The following is a 17,757-nucleotide window of genomic DNA, read 5'->3' on the forward strand; positions in this document are numbered from 1 at the left end:
GTGGGTCCAGCTGAGGGCAGTCACTCACCACTCATTCATTCTTCTGGTCAGTCAGTCGTGTGCTCATTCAACAAACACTTATTGAGCGCACACTACCGTGCCAGGGATGGAGGGATGGACCAGCACTGGGGATTGGTGGGTGGGCCACCAGACACACCCCTGTCCTCATGTAGCGAGCAGACATCCCTGAAGGGATGTCAGAACCTAGGGAGACGTGGGGTCCCTGGCAGGCCCCCAAGGGGCCTGGGGAGGACAGGTTAGGAAGGGTCTGGGAGCAGCCACGGCCCAGCCGGGCCCATCCCACTCAAGCTCTGGGCGGCGTCTAAGAGCCAGAGGTCTCTCCATGATGATGTTATTAACTGCGTTGGGAGCATATGGTCCATGGACACGAGACCTGAAATATTATTTACTTCAGAGCAGAGGACACTCGGCTCCCATGCAGGCCGGGTTTGGCACGACTCTGTTACTGATTGATAGGCCTTTCAGGAAACAAAGACCACGAGAGAATTCAACATGCTCCTGGCTCTGGGCCAAGCCAGCCTCATCTCCTTTGCTTTGTTGAGTGTGTCTTTTTGTCTGCCTTCATCCCTTGTCCGGCGCCTCTGTGTTAACTACTAGGAGGGAATGAGTGTGTATTTGAGGTGTGTGTGCGGGTGCATGCACACATCCAGCTTTCCCTGAGCACAGCTCTCCTGGGGGCAGGGGGAATAAGGGGATCAACTCCAGCTCCCCCACTTACCCCTTCCCAGAGCCCCCTGACTTGGAAGCCAACACCTAGAATCTTTTTCTTGTGTTTGCTTTTCCCAAAGGCAAGTCCAGAGACAGACGAGGACCTTCTCAAGGTCACACAGCAGGCTGGGGGCAAAGCTGGCGGTGAGGCCAGTTTTCTGCCTCCTCCAGCATGGGCTTCACTGAGCTGCAGGCAACCTGCTGGGGTCACGAATTGCTGCCCCAGCTTGGAACGTCCCCTCTCCTACGCTCCCTCCGCTATGCTCCCCTGGGGAATTCCTCTTGCTGACACCAAGTCAGCCCTTCCGGGAAGCCACAGTCAGAATTTCGCGAAAAAGGAACCAAGTTTAGAGCTCTGGAGTCACAGAGAAGCCAGGAGCGCCTGAAGGCCCCGGGGGTTGGGGGAGCGGGACTGGGGGAGGTCACGCAGGGTCGCAGCAGGCAGCCCAACAAGCCTGAAAAATAAGCTTCCTGATCAGAGCTTGGGGAGCACGAGGCCCATCCACTCCTGGGAGAAGCCCGCTCCCCCGGTCTCCCACTGCCACCTCCCTAACCCCTCCAGTGTCGGCTGAAGCCCTGGGCTCCAAGCTTCCAAGTTCTAAATAGGATTCGTCCCAAGCCCTCAGTCACTCAACTGCAAACATGTACTGTCCCCAGTCCGGGAGGGGGCACCGAGGCCGAGCCGGGGGTTTCCTCCAAAGCTGGGTCACCTGGGTGCCCTCTGTTTCTCCCAGTCTAGCCCAGGCTCAGCGCTACCGTCCCAAGGCCCTTGACCGAGGCTGCTGTGGCTCTGGCTCCGAGGTCCAGGGCAGATCCATCTTCCCAGCCCGGACGCATCCCGACGACAGGACAAGGCCGGGCGGCCGTGGCATTTGCCTCTGATCTCTGCTGGCCAGGCGTCTATCAGGCGGAGGATGAAGAACGGGGCCTGGTGAGGAGTGGGTCGCTGCTGCCCCAGAGGCCTCTGCTGAATTGCAGTTCAGAGCTCAGCTGCCTGGGGCCGAGGATCAGCAGCTGGCGATTAATCTCTCCAGCAGCAGCCCACTGTCCAGCAGCAAGGAGGCACGGGAGGCAGGCCTGGGGGAGGTCTCCACACCCGCTCTACCCTGGGATGCTCTTCAGCAGGCCTCCCGACCCCCACCCCCGCCTCCCCCATCTGCCCAGGGAGCCCACGCCCTTTGATTGAGGCAGGACCAGTGGAGATGTTCTCGGTGGTCCTTCGGGGCATCCCCTACTTGCTCAGCAGGGGAGAGTTCGGGATTGCTGCGCGGTGCGGGGAGGTCTTCCCAAAGGTCCCAAACTTTAGAAAAATTGGAGGCCAGTGCCAGGGCACCTTCACTCTGGAAAGGAGATCCATGCCCCTAGGAGCTAAGGATCACCCAGTCCAAGCCTCTACTTCCTCTGATGGGGAAACCAAAGGCAGGGAGGAGAGGGCCCCAACCCAGGCCACCTAGCAGGGGAGCGCCAGCCAGTACCTGAGAGAGGACCTCTCTCACTCTCCCTAACCCTGGGCTCATTCTCTGCCCTCGTGGCCTGCACACGTGCGCTCCCCATCCGCCAGCGTGCAGAGGCTGGGTGAGATTGGGCAGTGGGTGCTCCAGCATGGGATGGGGCGAGACTAGCTGATGGGCTCCCCAGCTCATTCTGCCCTACCCTGAACCTCGTGCCCGGCTCTTCCTGTCCTGGATGCTGCGAGGGAAGGCCAGGGCAGAGCAGGCTCAGAAGACCGCATGGCCCCAGCCTCCAAGGCCAGCACGTGTCTTTGGTGCCTGAAAGCACTCTGTCCAGGGAGCCGGGGAGAGGCTGCTGCTGGGGCAGGGTGGAGCGGTCGGCCCCTCCCCAGACTGTGAAGCAGGCATTTTCCTTGGGCCCTCTGAGTCTCTACCTGCATCCTCCTCAGCCCCCTGGCCATGCCCACCTCCTAGGCCAATGACTTCCAGCTCTGCTCCACACAAAGTTCACCTGGGGAGGTTTAAAAACCACCAACACCCCATCAATTAAGTCAGAATCTCTGAGGCTGGGGTGGAGGAGCCCCCCTCAGGCAACCTCTTTCGCTTGCCACATCACAAATGTCCCTGCTCAGTGTCTCCACCTCTCTCAGGGTCCTGCTCATGACGCTGATTAACGTAAACTATGGGGTTAGAGGCTTTGTGGTTACCCCAAGCACTGGGGAAAACGTGCAGATCACATATGCTCTCTGCCTTCCAGTAGGAGTGAGGGCTCCAGACCCCACAGCCAAGAATCACCCCAGGGTAGGCAGTGATACACCTGAGGGACATGCAAACTCAATGGGAAGAGCTCTGGGCTTTCCCAGGAGACCAGGGCGCTGGGCAGACCATTCAGCGAGCCCCTCCCAGTAGCAAAGAGTCCCCAGCCCTCGGAAAGACTAAGCTGAATACCCACGTTTGAGGGGGATTTGGACTAAGACACATGCTCTCTCTGGTGGTAATAACAGGAATTGCAGCCCATCAGACTAAGGCTGTTTTTGTTGCTGTTGTTTGATTAAGAAAAATTCATCCAATCACTTCCCAGCCTTGGTTGTTCTTTGTGACTTAGTTTGTGTCTGAATTGTGAAAAATCCCAAAGTGAAGTGAAAGTTCAGTAGCTCCTAGTCCGTGTGACCTTTGTGGTGAGGGAAGGGAAAGTGCTCAAAAGGGCCCAGAACTCAGAATGCCGCTCGATCCGTGGTTCTCAGCCCTGGATGCTCTCCAGAGTCACCTGGAGCCTGTTAAGCATCAGCTTGCGCAGGCTCCCCCAGGACTCATGTTCATCAGGTCTGGAGGGGATGTGGGGTACCTGGTGGTTTGGACAGCGCCCCAGGTTCTCTGGGATGCATAACCTGGGACCCAATGGAGCCTCATGTTTCACAAGGATGGAGGCCTTGCAGCAAAGGCAGAGAGGGGAAATGACTCACCCAGGACCGTTTCCCCTCCAGAGCAGCTGGAATTCCCCTCCAAGTTGTCACATTCATGGGCCTGGGTATAGAACATTCTAGAAGCATGACTCCTTTCCACTGGTCTTACTTCTCCCCAGGTGGACCACAGACCTGGAGGACCCACTTTTGTCGTTTGCCTTGCTGCTACATCCAAGAAGCTCCAGGAGCTCACTGCCTCCCAAAAGCCTGCCTGGTTGGACCTGCCCCGTTCCTGTTCGTTTCTCCCACTGTCATGGATGGCTCAAGCGTGTGCCCATCTCATATACGGAAATACTGAATTCTATCTGTTAGGGTTCGGCCTGTCACATTTTGGCATGGGTGAGCCCACATTTGGAGCAGGGTGTCACAAAGACCGTGGCCCCGAGTTGTAAGTTTCCCCCGTGTGGCTCCTGGTCTGCCTGGAGCTTCTTCTCCCACCAGGGCTGCTCTCTTTTCTGTCCCTCTCCAAGCCCACAGGTGGTCAGTGTGGTGGGAAGAACGCTTGAATGGCAGCCGCAGACCTGGACTCTAGCTCTGGCTGCCAGCCAGGCTGCCTGTGACGGCTGGACAAGTCATTGCCGTTCTCGGGGCCTCAGTTTCCTTTCTGAAAAAGTGAGGTTTTCACATTTTTGTTCTCTAAGGACCTCCTGTTATCAAGTCTTCCGTGATTCTGGGAGGGTTGGTGGTCTTCAGGGGCTGGGGGCAGTGGAATAACACAAAGAGCTCAGTTCTCAGTGGAATGGTGGCCTGCGCTGCTTCTGGCGCCCAGAACACACCCATTCATCTTAAACTCCCCCAACTTGCTGCCGTCTTGGGTTCCCCCCTCCAGTTCTCTCCTTCCTTTCCTCAGATGCTTACAGACCCAGATGAGGAAACCACACAGCAGGTGGTGCCTGATGCTGCCATCCCATCCAGCCTGCCGGAGGCCTCCACATGGAAGGGAGGGAAGGGAAGACGGGCTCCTTCTGAGTGAGAAACTTCCAGAGGAGAGCGTGCTGTGCTGCAAGGAGGCCACAGGGGTTAGGAAACTGGGCATTGGAAGGAGGGCCAGCCTGACACCATCTTGGGCTGAAGTCACCCTGGGTGGGTGCCTGCTAGAAGGGACAAGGGCCTGGAGGAAAGGGTAACAAGGACCCTACCACCCTCACTGTCCACTCCATGGCCCCTGGCTCCTGGCCCTGGGATTACTGAAGCCAGCATCCAAATAGGTGGATGAGAGTAGGTCTAGCTGGGGTCCCCGTCCCCAAGAGTGTAAAGTGGGTGAGGGTCAGCAGGGGGATAGGGAGAGAGCGTGTGCTGAAGCCCACAGAAGGCCCCCCGACCCACCCATCCTGGCGTGCTGGTGCACATGGGGAAATGGCAGAGCACACAATGTGGCCACAACTTGGGCGGCCCAGGGCATGTGCACAGCAACTCCCAGTGGGGAGTCCAACATGGCATGCAAGGCCTGGGGCAGACACCCAACAGCATCCAACAGAGCCAGCAGCTTTGAACCTGCAACCCTCCAACTTCCCGGCTTTCTCTCTGCCTTGCATTTGGAAGGCAGGCTGAGTCCTCTGTCTCCAGGGCTCTTGGCAATTCAGGGGGCAAGGAGGGGCCTACAGATGGCCGTGCTGAACTTCTTGCTTTAATAGGCAGATGGGTGTCTGAGCAACTAACTGAAAACCAGAAGAGACCGGGCTGTATGGTAGTCTGGCTTGGGGGAGTGGGACATGGCAGTTATAGGAGAGAAGGAGGGACGCAGGCCACAGAAGGAGCCAGGCTGGCTTTATTATTAGCACGAGGTGGCACGGGGTGGGAGAGGACCGTGCCCATCTAGGGTCACGTGGAGCCTGGTGCTTCCTTCAGCCTGAGGGCCCAGCAGTGCCCGGACAAAGGTCTCCAGCTCGGGGAAGCTTCCCGACTGCCCTGGTGCAATAGTGGGCACAGCTGCCTCTGAAAAGACAAAGGTGGGACTGGGGCTGTGATGGGGCAGAGGGAGGCATTTTCCTTTCATTCCTTGTTCATCTTACCTTTCTCCAGAGCCTCTCCACAGCATCCTTTTGCCACACATGCCACGCCAGGCACTTGGTGGGTGACAGACCCCCTGGCTGATGGATGGAAGACCCTAAACTTCTTCTCAGCCCAGTCCCAAGATCTTTCTTCTTTCTCCATGCCCATCCCTGGCCACCTCCCCGCCCGCTCCTCCCAAACACACCTGTCATCACAGCTCATCTTCGTTGACTTGCCTGGGATACAAGAAGGAAAGAAGACAAGTAAGAGTGAGTGAGGGAGGTGGGGAGACGTGGGGTCCCCCTCCTCCCAGGCCTCAGAGGCCCAACCCGTTGCCTGCCTTCCATCCCCTGCTCCCATCCACCTCAGTCGGCTACCCTAGGCAGGCACTCACCGGTGCTGCTTCTTGGCTCCGCAGCGGAGTCTTTTGCCTTGAAGAGAGAAAGGAGGTTAGTTTTCATTGGCCTCTTTCCTCCGAGGAGACCCTCTCTGTCCTGGAGGACTCGGCTCTGTAGTCTCTCCTCCCTCCCTCCTGCCAGCATCCCATGGTGTCCCGGAGTGCAGCTTGGAAGCCACAACTGACTGTTTCTCTCTCTATAGGGCTGAACCATAAGCATTCAGGAGCCCATCAGTCAGTCAGTCAACAAACATTTACTGCAGTGGCTCCGTGGTGAGCTGTGAGTGCACTGAAAGTGGTGGCTGAACCTGGGCTGTGGCATGGCAATGCGCCTCGCACGTTGCTTGGAGTGTAATAGCTGCTCAGTGAGCACTTAGAGAAGGAAGGCAGTCAGTCCAGAGCCCAGAGCCCCTCTCAGGCCATCTCCTCCTGCACGTTGTGCTCAACCACTTCCCAATGCCGCCCTCAAGGAGCTTACAGGCGAACTGGGGAAACCAGCCACGTCCAGACCAAAGCCTTCAGGGGCAGTTGCACCGAGTATGACGTGTTAGAATCCCCAGACACAGAGGTAGTTGTGTTTCTGTGTAGTTTTCTTTTGGTTGCACCCAAACAAGTCAGTAAGCATTTGTTAAGGCACTGCTGTGTGCCTGCTGGGGCTGGGTGCTACACTAGGACCCCTCTCTCCCCCAGAACTCTCCAAGCTTACGTTGGATCCTTACAGGTGCTTTCTCGGCAGCCCTGGCTTCAGATGCTGGCCTAACCTTATGAGGCCAGTGGGGTCATCCCTGTTTAACAGATGAGCAAACCGAGGCCCAGGGAGCTTGCGATCCATGCTGAATTAGCAGCAGGGCCTCAGGCCTGGGGCTCCCAGGTGCACTTGCTTTCGAGCAGTGGGGGCGGAGGAGCACCCCTGGGTTCAGCTGAACGCGCCTCTGCCTCTGATCGGCTGTGGAACCTCAGGCAAGTTGCTGCACCTCTCAGGGTGGGTCTGATTGTTCAGCTGGAAAATGGTGGCAGTCGTGGCCATCCTCCAGTGTTGCTGAGAGCATTACACAGGCTAAGAAGTAGCTCAAGCCAAGAAAGTGCCCAGATCTGGGGGAGGGGGGTGTCCAGTAGAGGTTGGTTCCCTCCCCTGGCCTGGCCCTCCTTTGACACTGGAGCTTCCCGGACCGGTGGGAGCCCCCTCTCCCATCTCAGCAGCTCCTCCCAGGTCCACAGAGGGTGCGCGTGAGGAAGAGGGACCCTCTGTGTGGTCCAAGGACCAAGTAGGGAGCATCCCAAGACATCCCTCTCCACAGGGTGTCTGTCCGTTCCCACATCCTGCATGGGGGAGGAGAGGGGAGTGGAAAGACACACTCTGCCCTTCCCGGATCTGGGAGGGGGCGAGAGGGCTCCCCCACCTCCCTCGGAAGCCAGTGTGCTCAGTGACTTTGAGATGTGCCCCCATCCAGCACCCTTCCGAGGCTTGCTGCACTCACCGAGGAGGATGAGAAGCCCCACGAGGAAGGCCAGGGCAGCGAAGATCAGACCCCCATTGCGGACAGTCTCATAGTCTGAGGAAGGAGAGGGCAAGGGGTGGAAGGGGTCATCGCAGGCCCCTCTCCCTGCAGCCCATCCTGGCAGCAGCCCCACAGCAGCAGGGGAGATGAGGGCACATAACCCGGGCTGGGAGAAACTGGGAACTGGGCATATGGGGCCACGCTCAGGGAGAGCTGGGGGAGGGCCTGCCAGGCTTACCGTAGTAGAATGGGTCCACGTCCCCCTTGGGGCTGCCACCTGAGGAGAGACGAGAGGTGGGGTGAGGGGCAAGTCGGACAGTGGGTGGAACCCCATCCTTCCTGCCCCAGCGCCCCCAAGGGTCCAAGTGGGCAAGGAGAGGCTGGTGGGTCTGCTAAGGCTGCTACCAGTGGGAGCCTCTGCCCTGGGCTGCTTCAGACACAGTCAACCTGGGACCCAATACTGAGCATCTGAAGCAGGGACCCGTGCTGCCTGGGGCCTCTGGCACCCCTGGGAGGGCTGGGCTCTTTCCTCATCTCACTGTGCACAAAAGGAAGAAAAGGCCCAGGAAGACTTCTCCCCTTACACTCGCCAGCAGCCTCTCTCCCTGTGACTAATCGATGGCAAGGTGCTGGGCAAATGGTGTGAAATGAATGGGTGAAGGAATAAACAGAATCTTAGAGTTCACTGAGCAGAAGGAGGAAACTGAGGCCCAGTCTGGAGATTTGTCCGAAGTCCCAAGGAAAGTTGGAGGCAGAACTGGGTCTTGATATTCTCTCGTATGTTGCTGTCCTCAGGGCGAAGCAGATTTATTTAAGAAACTAGTAGGTAGAGCCCACCACGAGCCAGGCTGAGGAGAACAAAGCACGAGCTCACTTAACCATCGTTACAACCCTAGGAGGCATGGCGTTATTCCAGTATCACCCGTGAGAAGATGGGGGCAGAGAGGTTAAGTAACTCACCCACAGTTACACAGCTAGTAAAGGGGAGAGCTGAGATTTGAAGGCAGGCAATAGGCTGCTAAGAATCTGGGGGCTCAACGCTTTGCTACGTTGCCTCTCAGACGTCAGAAGGAAGGAGCTGTTCAAGGCCCAGTGGTCTGGTCCAGTCTCCTGCCTCCTGCGGTGTTTCCCCACCCAGATGAGGAGCCACTCAGCCGCCAGCGGATACCACAGCTCTGCTCTCCAGCCTCAGACACTGAGCACATTTGCCCTTGAGCAGCCGGAGGGCAGCCTGGCCAGCGCTTTTCTGCCACGGCTGAAGGTGGCCCCTCTTTTCTGCCCTTCCTGAGCCCCTTCTTGGTTCTGGGGAAGCAGTGCCCAAGGTCGAAGGAATGTACACGTTGGCACTTCCCAGGCTGTGCTGAGCTGTGCCCAGGGCAGCGGGAGGCTTCAGGGCCTGACCAGCCCAGCCGTCCCCTGCAGCAGTCTCCCTAGGCCAGGAGCGAACAGCTTAGGAGGGGTCAGCACCTGGGCCTGAGGGGCCTGAGGCCAAGGGGAGGCTATGTGGGACCCAGGCAGTAGGTCTCACACAGTAGGCCTTCAAGGTTGTCTCACAGAGGCAGCTCAAGGCTCATTCAAGGTCACATGGGGAGTTAGGGTCAGAGCTGTGACTAGACCCCCGGCTCCCCTCACCACACCAGGGAACTGCCTCATCCTGAGCCATTTGATGAGCCCACCCCCACCCAAACCCCTCATCGTTCCTGGAACTGGCTCAAAATCCACCGCAGTCAACAGATGCCCTGTCGGCCTCCAGGCCTGACTCACTCACATCACAAGATCCTTGGGAAGGGCCTCCTGCACTTGGGGTCTCACCCCAAAGCCAGTCTGAGAGGGCTGACCAGAGGGGCTGGCTCCCTCCCCCACCTGACCCCCATCCACCTCCTGCTCTTAGCTTAAACACATGGAACCCGGACAGGTGTGTGCCAGGTCACAGGAGAAGCTCGTCCCCCACCCCACCCCAGCTCCTACTTAGCGCCCGACGTCCTGCCATTCAAACTGTATTTCTTTGGAGTTAAGGCAGCATCCTCTTTTAAAAGCAACTTTTCTTAGAGCGGAGGCTGGCCAGGCTGGGGAGGGGTGCCGGGTACTCCGGAAGACAGGGGTGTCAGGAGATGGAAGCGCAGGGCCCGGCTCAGCCCTCCAAGAGTGGTCCAAGCAGAGGTGCGTCCTGCTGCGCTCACGTCCACACCCACTCACCAGCGTCCGTCGAGGACCCCACCATTTCCCCAGCAGATGGTTCCTCTGCCACCCTGTTCCCGCCGCCTCTGCTTCGGGGAGAGCGGCTGGCTGCAGGTGGCCCGGGTGAGGAGGGGCATTAAACATTAACAGTGCCAGGTAATATTTACCCTGGTCACAAGAAAGGCCCTGGCCTGGACAGCAGGGCTCCCAGGGAGGCACGAGGAGGTGTGGGCAGCAGGGGCAGGAGGAGCCAACTGGGTTTCCAGACACTCCCTACGGAAATTTCCAGAGACAAGAGCCAGGGTTGGGGTGGCAGTGGTGTCCTTCCAGCAGCTGGAGAAGCCGCGGCTGTGACCGGGAGGCAGTGGGGGGAGGTCGTTTCATGTGCCATCAGTGGTTCTACAGTTTGGGGGTCAGGGTTGGGGGTGTCCCCGGAGGGCCCCCACCCCAGCTGCACCCCCCTCACCAACCACTTAGGAGATGACTGTCTCCCTGATATTTCTCGCCTGGCACTCGAGGCTTCCTGGAGGTGGTCCCGAGGTGCCCACCCCCCAGCCACGGCCCTCGGAGCCCCCCTGCACCTTTGCCCTCCAGGCCCCTGCTGCCTGGTACGCCTGTTCCTCTGTCACCATCTTCATCCATGGAGGCCACAGCTGGCAGCTCACACCTCTGTCAGAATGGCTCCAGCCCCTCAACTAATCTCTTTCCCTGCCACCCCGGCACTTTCCTTTTGCCACCATGAAGTGCTCGCACCCTTCTGCTTGGCTCTCTAGTCGTTTCCAGGCCAGGCTCCCATGTTGCACCGGAGGCTCCTGCAGGAAGGGGCCAACCCTCTCCACACAGAGAGAAGGCTTGCTTGTGTGATTTACAAGGCAGTTTCCTGTTATTTCCTTGGGCTTTGTGTTATTTTCGCATTTACAGATGAGGAGTCTGAGGCACAGCGAGGGCAGGGCCCTGGCCCAAGGTCATACAGCTGGTGAGGGGCAAGGTGGAGACTGACAGCCAAGCTTTGGCTTTAGAAGTCAGATGTTTCCCACATCTCCGAGGCTGCCTCCCAGCTCCGCTGTGGCCTCCTTCACCTCAGGGACCCCAATGCTGGGTACTCCCTGGGTGCTCATATTCCTGGCTGAGTTCTAGTCAACTGAATTGGCCTCCAGAAGAGGCTGGGGCTCAGTGGTAGCCAGAGGGCCAAGGCCAGGGGCCAGTTCAGTCCTTCTAAAGGGGACGGCCCCATCCAGGAATCCGTGAGCGGTGTAGGGGATCGACCCTGGAATTCACTTCTGAGCTCCTCCTCCACTTGCTGATCAGATGCCCTCTGTCAAGTTACTTAACTTCTCTGTGCCTCAGTCTCCTCATCTGTAAGATGGGACTGCTCCCTACTTCCTAGGATTGGTGTGAAGAGTGAGATAACGCACATGAAGAGCACGGCATGGGACCTGGTATGCAGTAAGTGTCATGGTTGTTACTGTTATTTTTGTGTTGACTGGAGAAATAACAGGCATTAAACTTTTGTTGAACGTGAGCTGTTGGGCACAGAAAAGCCAACCACTCTCCAATGACAATGAGCATGGGCGTGAGATGGAAAGAGGGAATCTCATGACCTTGCAGACCAGGAGCCATGACACCCATTCAGCTCTCTTCTGCTTTCAGGGCTGAAGGATGAATATTCATGAACATACAACAACAGAGCTAATGTTTAGTAGGAGTTGACCACATGTCAGGCTCTTTGCAAGTGCTGTCCCACTGATCCATGTTTGCCCCATTCTACAGATAAAGAAACTGAGGCTGATCATTTGCTCCTTCATCAACCCCTGGAGGTGGCCAGGGCAGTGCCCAGATCCCCATAGGCAGACCAGGAAGACAAGGGCAGGGAAGTTGAAGGACTTGCCTGGAATACCCAGTTAATGACAAAACCAGGCTAGAAAGCCAGACCCCCAAGGCTGTACTCCCAAAGCCATGCCACTCTCCACACAGGCACAGGTGCCCCCTTATTATACATTATCTTGGCATCACAGTGTATTCTGTCTATCTTTGTAAGCCACATGGATTCTTTCTGGAATAACGAGAGATATAAAGACAGGTAGAAAGATGATAGATAGATAGATAGATAGATAGATAGATAGATGATAGAGAGAAGATAGATAGATAGATGATAGATAGATGATAAGCAGATAGTTAGATGATAGAAGATAAGTAGATAGATGATAGCTAGATGATAGATGGATAGATAGATAGATAGATAGATGACAGGTAGATAGATAGATAATAGATGATAGAAGACGAAAAGAGAAACAGAGACAGCAAGTGAATAGCTGCATTTGTAACCCTATGTGCAAGACACTGTTCTAAGCACTTAACAAAAATTAATTCATTTAATCATCACAACAACTCTATGCGGTAAGGAGGGCATTATTATCATCCTCATTTTACAGGTGAAACAACTGAGGCAAAGAGAAGTTAAAGAACTTGCCGGAGGTCAGGCAGCTAGGATGTGGGGAAACCAAGATTTGAAGCCAGCAGTCTGGCTCAGAGTCCCTGCAGAAGGGCGGGTGGATGGACAGACAGAAAAGGAGGCTGTTGGACAGTCGTCTTCCCAGCTCTTGCAGCTCAGAGATGCTCAGAGCACAGATCACAGCACGCCCAGGGCTCCACGTTGAGATGCCCTTGTTCAGAAGTCCTGCCTCTCCTCGTTTCTGCTTTTCCTGCACTTCTGGGGAGCTGGGTGCACTTGGAAGTGATGGGGTGGACACCTGTGTCAGAGTCTGAGAAGGCCGGAGGGATGGGGCTCAGGGGACTCACCCAGGTACCACCTGTCCATGGCGGGAGCTGCTGGCTGTGTCCCTGGTGGAGGAGAGTCGTGAAGAGCCCGTTGCCGAGGGCCTGGATGGAAACAGTGACACTCCCTCCCTCCACCCTCAGCAAGCCCACGGGCAGGAAGAGACACAGGCAAGGAGGAGGGGCTGGCAAGGGAGCCCTCATCTCGTGCCTGCCTGCTGGGGCGGGCGGGGGCCAGGATTCACGTGAGAGCTGGGGGAGCTTCTCTCACCTCCTCCGGGCACCTGAGGAAGGGGGAGCTGCGAGTCACTGCAGAGCAAACTGCAGCCCCCACGCTGGCCCCTTTCCTCCAGGGGAGAAGTGCCACATCCAGTGCCGTCCAGGCAGCCCAGGGCACCTGCAAAGGTCACCAGGAGCCAGGAAGGCACTGGCTGGGGCCAGAGCCAGCAGCATCAGAGCACCTGATCTTCACAAGGTTTGGGGACTGAGGAAGACACTTGGGGACATTTGTGGGTCCCCCTGAGCCTTTTCTCAGCTGCACCTCATTCCTGCAGCCCAGTTGGGCCTTTGCCCTGATCTATCCTGTCCCAAGGCCCCATTCTGTAGCCGAGAGTCCCCTGAGACTGGACAACATGGCAGCAGCCCCTTGGCAGCCACCCTAGATGGGGCTTTTCCGGGCATGGTCCTGGGGCCCAAGGTACCACCAGCTGCAGCTTCCTGTGTCCCTCCCGCCGTAGGGCAGAGATGGGGAGCAGCGGGGAGCTGGGGGCGGGAGCTGGTGTGGGGCTGCTCCCGTGGTAGCTGGCCCTTCCTCAGCTGGGACCCCTCCCTTAGCCCCTAGTGACTCGCCGCAGCCTGTGATGTCAGACTCCCCCGCCAGCCCCCCACATCTCAGGGGCCCTGCTGGAGACACCAGCAACCTAACAAGGCCTCTGAGGACTGCTGGCTGGTGCCAGAGGGGAACGGCTGGAAGACAGCACTTGTTCTAGTCCCAGGGCAGGGGTGGAGAGCCTGTCTGCCCGCTGGAGCCAGGAGCCAACAGCGTGAGCAGCAGAGCAGCCCCTACGCTGGCCCAGCTGGCTTTCCCTGGGCACTGGGGCCTCTGATGGCCTGGAGCGAGGCTGTGACAAGCTGTCTCTGCGTGGCTCGCCTGGGACCACAGGGTCTCCCTCAGGGTCTCCGTGAGCCATCCTGCTGGGCCCCCTCAAGCACAGACACTGAGAAGCAGAGTCTGGGAGGTGCTGGTTCTGGCCGCTGCCTCTGACCCTGGGCTCTGGTCAGATGAAGCCTCACCTCTCTGTTCCTCCTTAGCGACACTTCCTGCCCTGAAGAGAGACTATTGACACCCCCAGAGAGCCGCCTCTGGGCTGGAAAAAGCTCTGGAAATGGAGACTGGCAAGCCTGGAGGGGTGTTATCTGGATGGGTTGGGATCTGTTCTGGGGGCCGGAGCAGGGACCCTGACTCCAGGCTCCTTGCTCTTTCCCCACCCACCACAAGGCGGCGCTGTCACTGCTCACAAGGCCAGCGGACCCTGCACGCTGGGAGGGCCCTGAGCTGCCTAGCAGGAATTCCCCAGGCTGGGCTCTCGGAGGGGTTCACAGATCTCGGGGCTGGATGGGACTTTAGAGGTTACCTGGTCCCAACATATCAGTGGTCCAGAAAAGTGGAAATCTCAGCCAAAACCCAACCACACACACACGCGCGCGCGCGCGCACACACACGTATACACACAGATTCATACTCCACGGTTCCTCCTAGACCCTAATGCTATGAAAGAAGGCATCTCGATCCCAAATGGAGACCCCGAATCATAGACTGACCAACTGGAAAGGGCCTCCAAGGTCATCCCACCCAACCCCGTCACTTTACAAGAGGTCCACTCTCCCGTTCAAACCCTCTGAAGGCTCAGAGTATAAGCCCAAGTCCTTTCTGTGTCTTATAGGGCCCTTTTTAATCTTTCCCCAATGACCTCTCTGACTTCGTCTACAGTTTCCCTGCCCCTTCTCTCCACTCCAGCCATACTGGTCTCCTTGATAGTCTGCTAACTGTCCAGGCACACTCCTGCCTCAGGACTTTTGCACTGGCTGTTCCCTCTTCCTGAAGAGTTTCCTCCGGAGAGCTACTTGGCTAACCTCGCCCAGATCTTTCTTCATAGATTGACTCAGAAGACCCCTCCTGGCATCCTCGCCTAAAATTTTCACATCTACTCTCTGCAATGTTTCAAATTCCTCCTTAGCTTTATTTTTTTTCTGTAGCACTTATTATATCTAAGTTATATATTTTCCTTGTCTTGCTTCTTGTCTCCCAACTAAAATTTAAGCTCCCGGAAAGTGGAGATTTTTGTTGCGTTCCTTCCTAGATTCCCACCGCCTACAAAGGGCCTGACACATGATGGACTCCTAGTTTTGTTAAATGAATGAGTCCCAGAGGTGAAATAATTTTGCCAATGGCTCAGGCAGACCCAGAATTTGCCTGATGCAGCCTCTTCCCATGTAATAGGTAGCAAGAACCAGTTTGCCCCCACAGAGAGACAGTGGATGGTCGGCGCCCCCACACCCTGCTAACAGCTCCTCCAGAGCCCTTCTTGGGGCGTTCCCCATTCCTGCCTCTCTCATCCTCCCAGCTCTTCACCCAGAATCCTCCAGAAACTTTCATTAAAGTGTTCATTTGTACTTTCTGGGGAATTAAGAGTCGAGGAGGTCCCACCTCCTTTACCTCACTCACACGCCTGTCCTTCCTCAGACTTCTTCCTTGTCCCCCCACCCCACCAGCTGACTGAGGCCATCAGCCTGGCTGACACTGGGGACAAGGAACCCCTCTCTCAGAACACCCTACTTTCCTCCAAGGAGGCCCTGGCTCCTTCAACCTGTGGTCCACGGTCTCCCAGAGAGAGGCCCGGGAGAGCCCCTCCTCCCGCACGTCCTCTGCGTGCAGGGACAACAGATGGACACCGAGCACCCTGACTCTTCACCACGGACTGTGTGGCGGTGGGAAAGGTCACACCCCTGGGCCTCCCTCTCCCGCCTGTAGAATGGGATGAGAGCACCTACCTCGCAGGGTTGTAGGAACTGAGATGACATAGGTAAACTGCCTGGACGAAGAGGTCCTAACAGATGCCGACTTCATTATCCTCACCCCGATCTGGCCTTCCAGGAAACCAGGACACTCACTGTTGTCCCTCCCCCGGGCTCAGTCCCGAGCTGAGGGGATCTCTAGGGCAGGCTCCCAGAGCCCCTTGCCCTCCCTGGCCCTCAGCATGATCTCTGCCAGCCTACCCCCCACCCAGCCTCCCCAACCTTCCTTTCCTGCCCAGACACCCCCACAGCACGGCTGTTCCCTGCTGGTGTCTGGCCCCACTTCTTGTCCTCCCAGTCTTTCCTGGATATGGGGCCAAATGGGGTGGGGGTACTACTCTGCTGTCTCTGAAAGGCTACAAGGCAGGCAAGGTCCCCTCCAAACCCCACTTTGTCTGATTGTTCCAGACTGGAGCCAAAGAGGGCCATCCAGCCATGCTCTGCACTTCCCCCCGAGACCCACAGATCAAGGTCTTTGGGAGGTGTGGAGAGGTAGCCCCAACTCCCAGATCTTTCTTCCAGCATGGTCACACCCAATGGGACCGTGTCCTCAGTTGCCATGCCTCAATTCCCCCTGTCTTCCCCAAGCAGGCCTCCCCGTCCCCTGACTCCTCGGTCTCAGGGCAGCAGTCTGGGGGGTGGTCACTGTTGGGTTCGTGGGGCAGGGAGGTAGCTCGCTGGAGCATCAGCTGAGCTTTGCCTGCCTGTTGCTCAAAAGCCAGCAATGAGGCGAAGGCCCTCACCACCAGCCTTCCTTCCGAAGATGGGATTTCCCGGCTCTGCCAGCCCCGCCTGTCCAGGGGCTACACATCAGAGGGCATGGCCTTGGACTCCAGGTCCCCAGTCAAACCTCCTGGCGTTGGCTCGCAGCTGGAAAGAAGACAGAAGCCCCTAGAAAGTTCTGATTCCTGGCCCAGGTCGCTCCTCAGCTGCATGGCATTATGGCCGCTCTGCAGGGAAGGTGGCGGCTCCCAGGCCCCATCTGTGCTGCCCAGAGGTCCTGAACCCCAAGGAGCGCTGGCTCCTGTCTCCTGCTGTGGCCGCAGATGCCAAGGTCACTGGGGTCTTATAAGGCGGGGCTGGGAGGAGGTGGGCCCTAGAGGGTCCATTCCTTAAGAGTTGGCTTCAAAATGGTAGGTATGGGCCCATGGGGCACTCAGGTCCTGGGAGCTGCCAAAGGGTAATGTACTCTAAGAATCAAGGTCACCAAGGCCATTCGGCTCCCTGAGCAGGCGGGGGATAGGGACGTCCTCTTCTGTTTCTACAGCTGGTGACAAGGGCAAACCCATTTGACCCACCTCTCCCACAGTGAATGCCCTGGAGAGAAATGCATTCTTGACTTTTCTCAGAACTCACCTCTGGGCTTAAACTTGACAGAGCCTGTTTCTCTCCAGCTACAATCCTCTCCTCCCAGGACCCACGTCCCTCCTCCTCTCTGAAAAGCCGTTCCAGGCACCCCACCTTCGGGGAAGGCCTGCCAGAGCACACCCACCCCCTGCTGCTCCTGCCTTTCCTCCTCCACCTCCTGGATTCCACTGACGTGGCCCAGAGGGCTGGCATCTGGCTTTGTAACCATCTTTGCCATTTATGTCACAGATTGCCAAGGCTATCCCGGCCTCTGCGAGGACTCAGATCATGACGTCTCTTAAATCTCTGAGTCTTCACGGAGTCTGGTGCCTGGCTCTCCTCCCTTGGGAACAATTCCATCCATTTCGTGGTTCTGGATAGTTTCAAACAGCTCCTGCCTCCTAGATGTGCTTTGTCCCTCCCAAGAACTCAGCCAAGCAGGTTTGTGATACCCATTTTACAGAGGAGAGGACTGCAGTGGGATGAAGACGAGTCAGAACTGGAACCCAGGTCTAGTCAACAGAAGGGGAACCCTGCTGTCAAAGAAAGAAGATGGAAGGAAATGGATAGTGATATAAATAACACATTATCTACATGTCAAATTTTCAAAGAGTTTTTGTGTCCGTTGTATCAATTTGATACCGTGAGGCAACAGGAAAGATATTGATGGGCCCTTTGTAGAGCTGAGGAAACTGAGGCTTCAGTGGTTTTCCTAAGGGCACACAGGAGCCCAGCTCACCCTGTGGCTAGGAGAGACCTCACCTTGCAGAGAAGGAAACTGACACAGATGCTGGGGTCTGCCCCAGCTCACACAACTAGAGAGAAGAGGGGAGCACAGGGAATGTCCTGAA

At 57.1% G+C, this 17,757-nt stretch overlaps 1 protein-coding gene across 13 annotated transcripts; it reads right to left on the reverse strand.

Annotated features, from left to right (window-relative positions):
• Positions 1–5,393: 5,393 nt before the first annotated feature.
• On the reverse strand, positions 5,394–17,101 carry FXYD2 (FXYD domain containing ion transport regulator 2). Of its 13 annotated transcripts, none has more exons than XM_070623212.1 (9): positions 16,303–16,603; positions 15,536–15,626; positions 12,756–12,881; positions 12,509–12,550; positions 7,770–7,808; positions 7,511–7,585; positions 6,030–6,066; positions 5,841–5,871; positions 5,394–5,578 (listed from the first exon to the last, which is right to left on the reverse strand). In XM_070623212.1, exons 2-8 carry the CDS (start codon positions 15,609–15,611, stop codon positions 5,847–5,849), a joined length of 420 nt encoding a protein of 139 aa, XP_070479313.1. In that variant the 5' UTR covers positions 15,612–15,626; positions 16,303–16,603; the 3' UTR covers positions 5,394–5,578; positions 5,841–5,846. The 13 variants fall into 13 exon arrangements, with proteins under 13 accessions (XP_070479313.1, XP_070479312.1, XP_070479314.1 ...); XM_070623211.1 differs by having other exon boundaries at positions 15,536–15,631; XM_070623213.1 differs by having other exon boundaries at positions 16,410–16,601.
• Between the last annotated feature and the right edge of the window lie 656 nt (positions 17,102–17,757).

The sequence above is a fragment of the Equus przewalskii genome, chromosome 6 (genome assembly GCF_037783145.1).
Source record: "Equus przewalskii isolate Varuska chromosome 6, EquPr2, whole genome shotgun sequence".
NCBI classification, from domain to species: domain Eukaryota; kingdom Metazoa; phylum Chordata; class Mammalia; order Perissodactyla; family Equidae; genus Equus; species Equus przewalskii.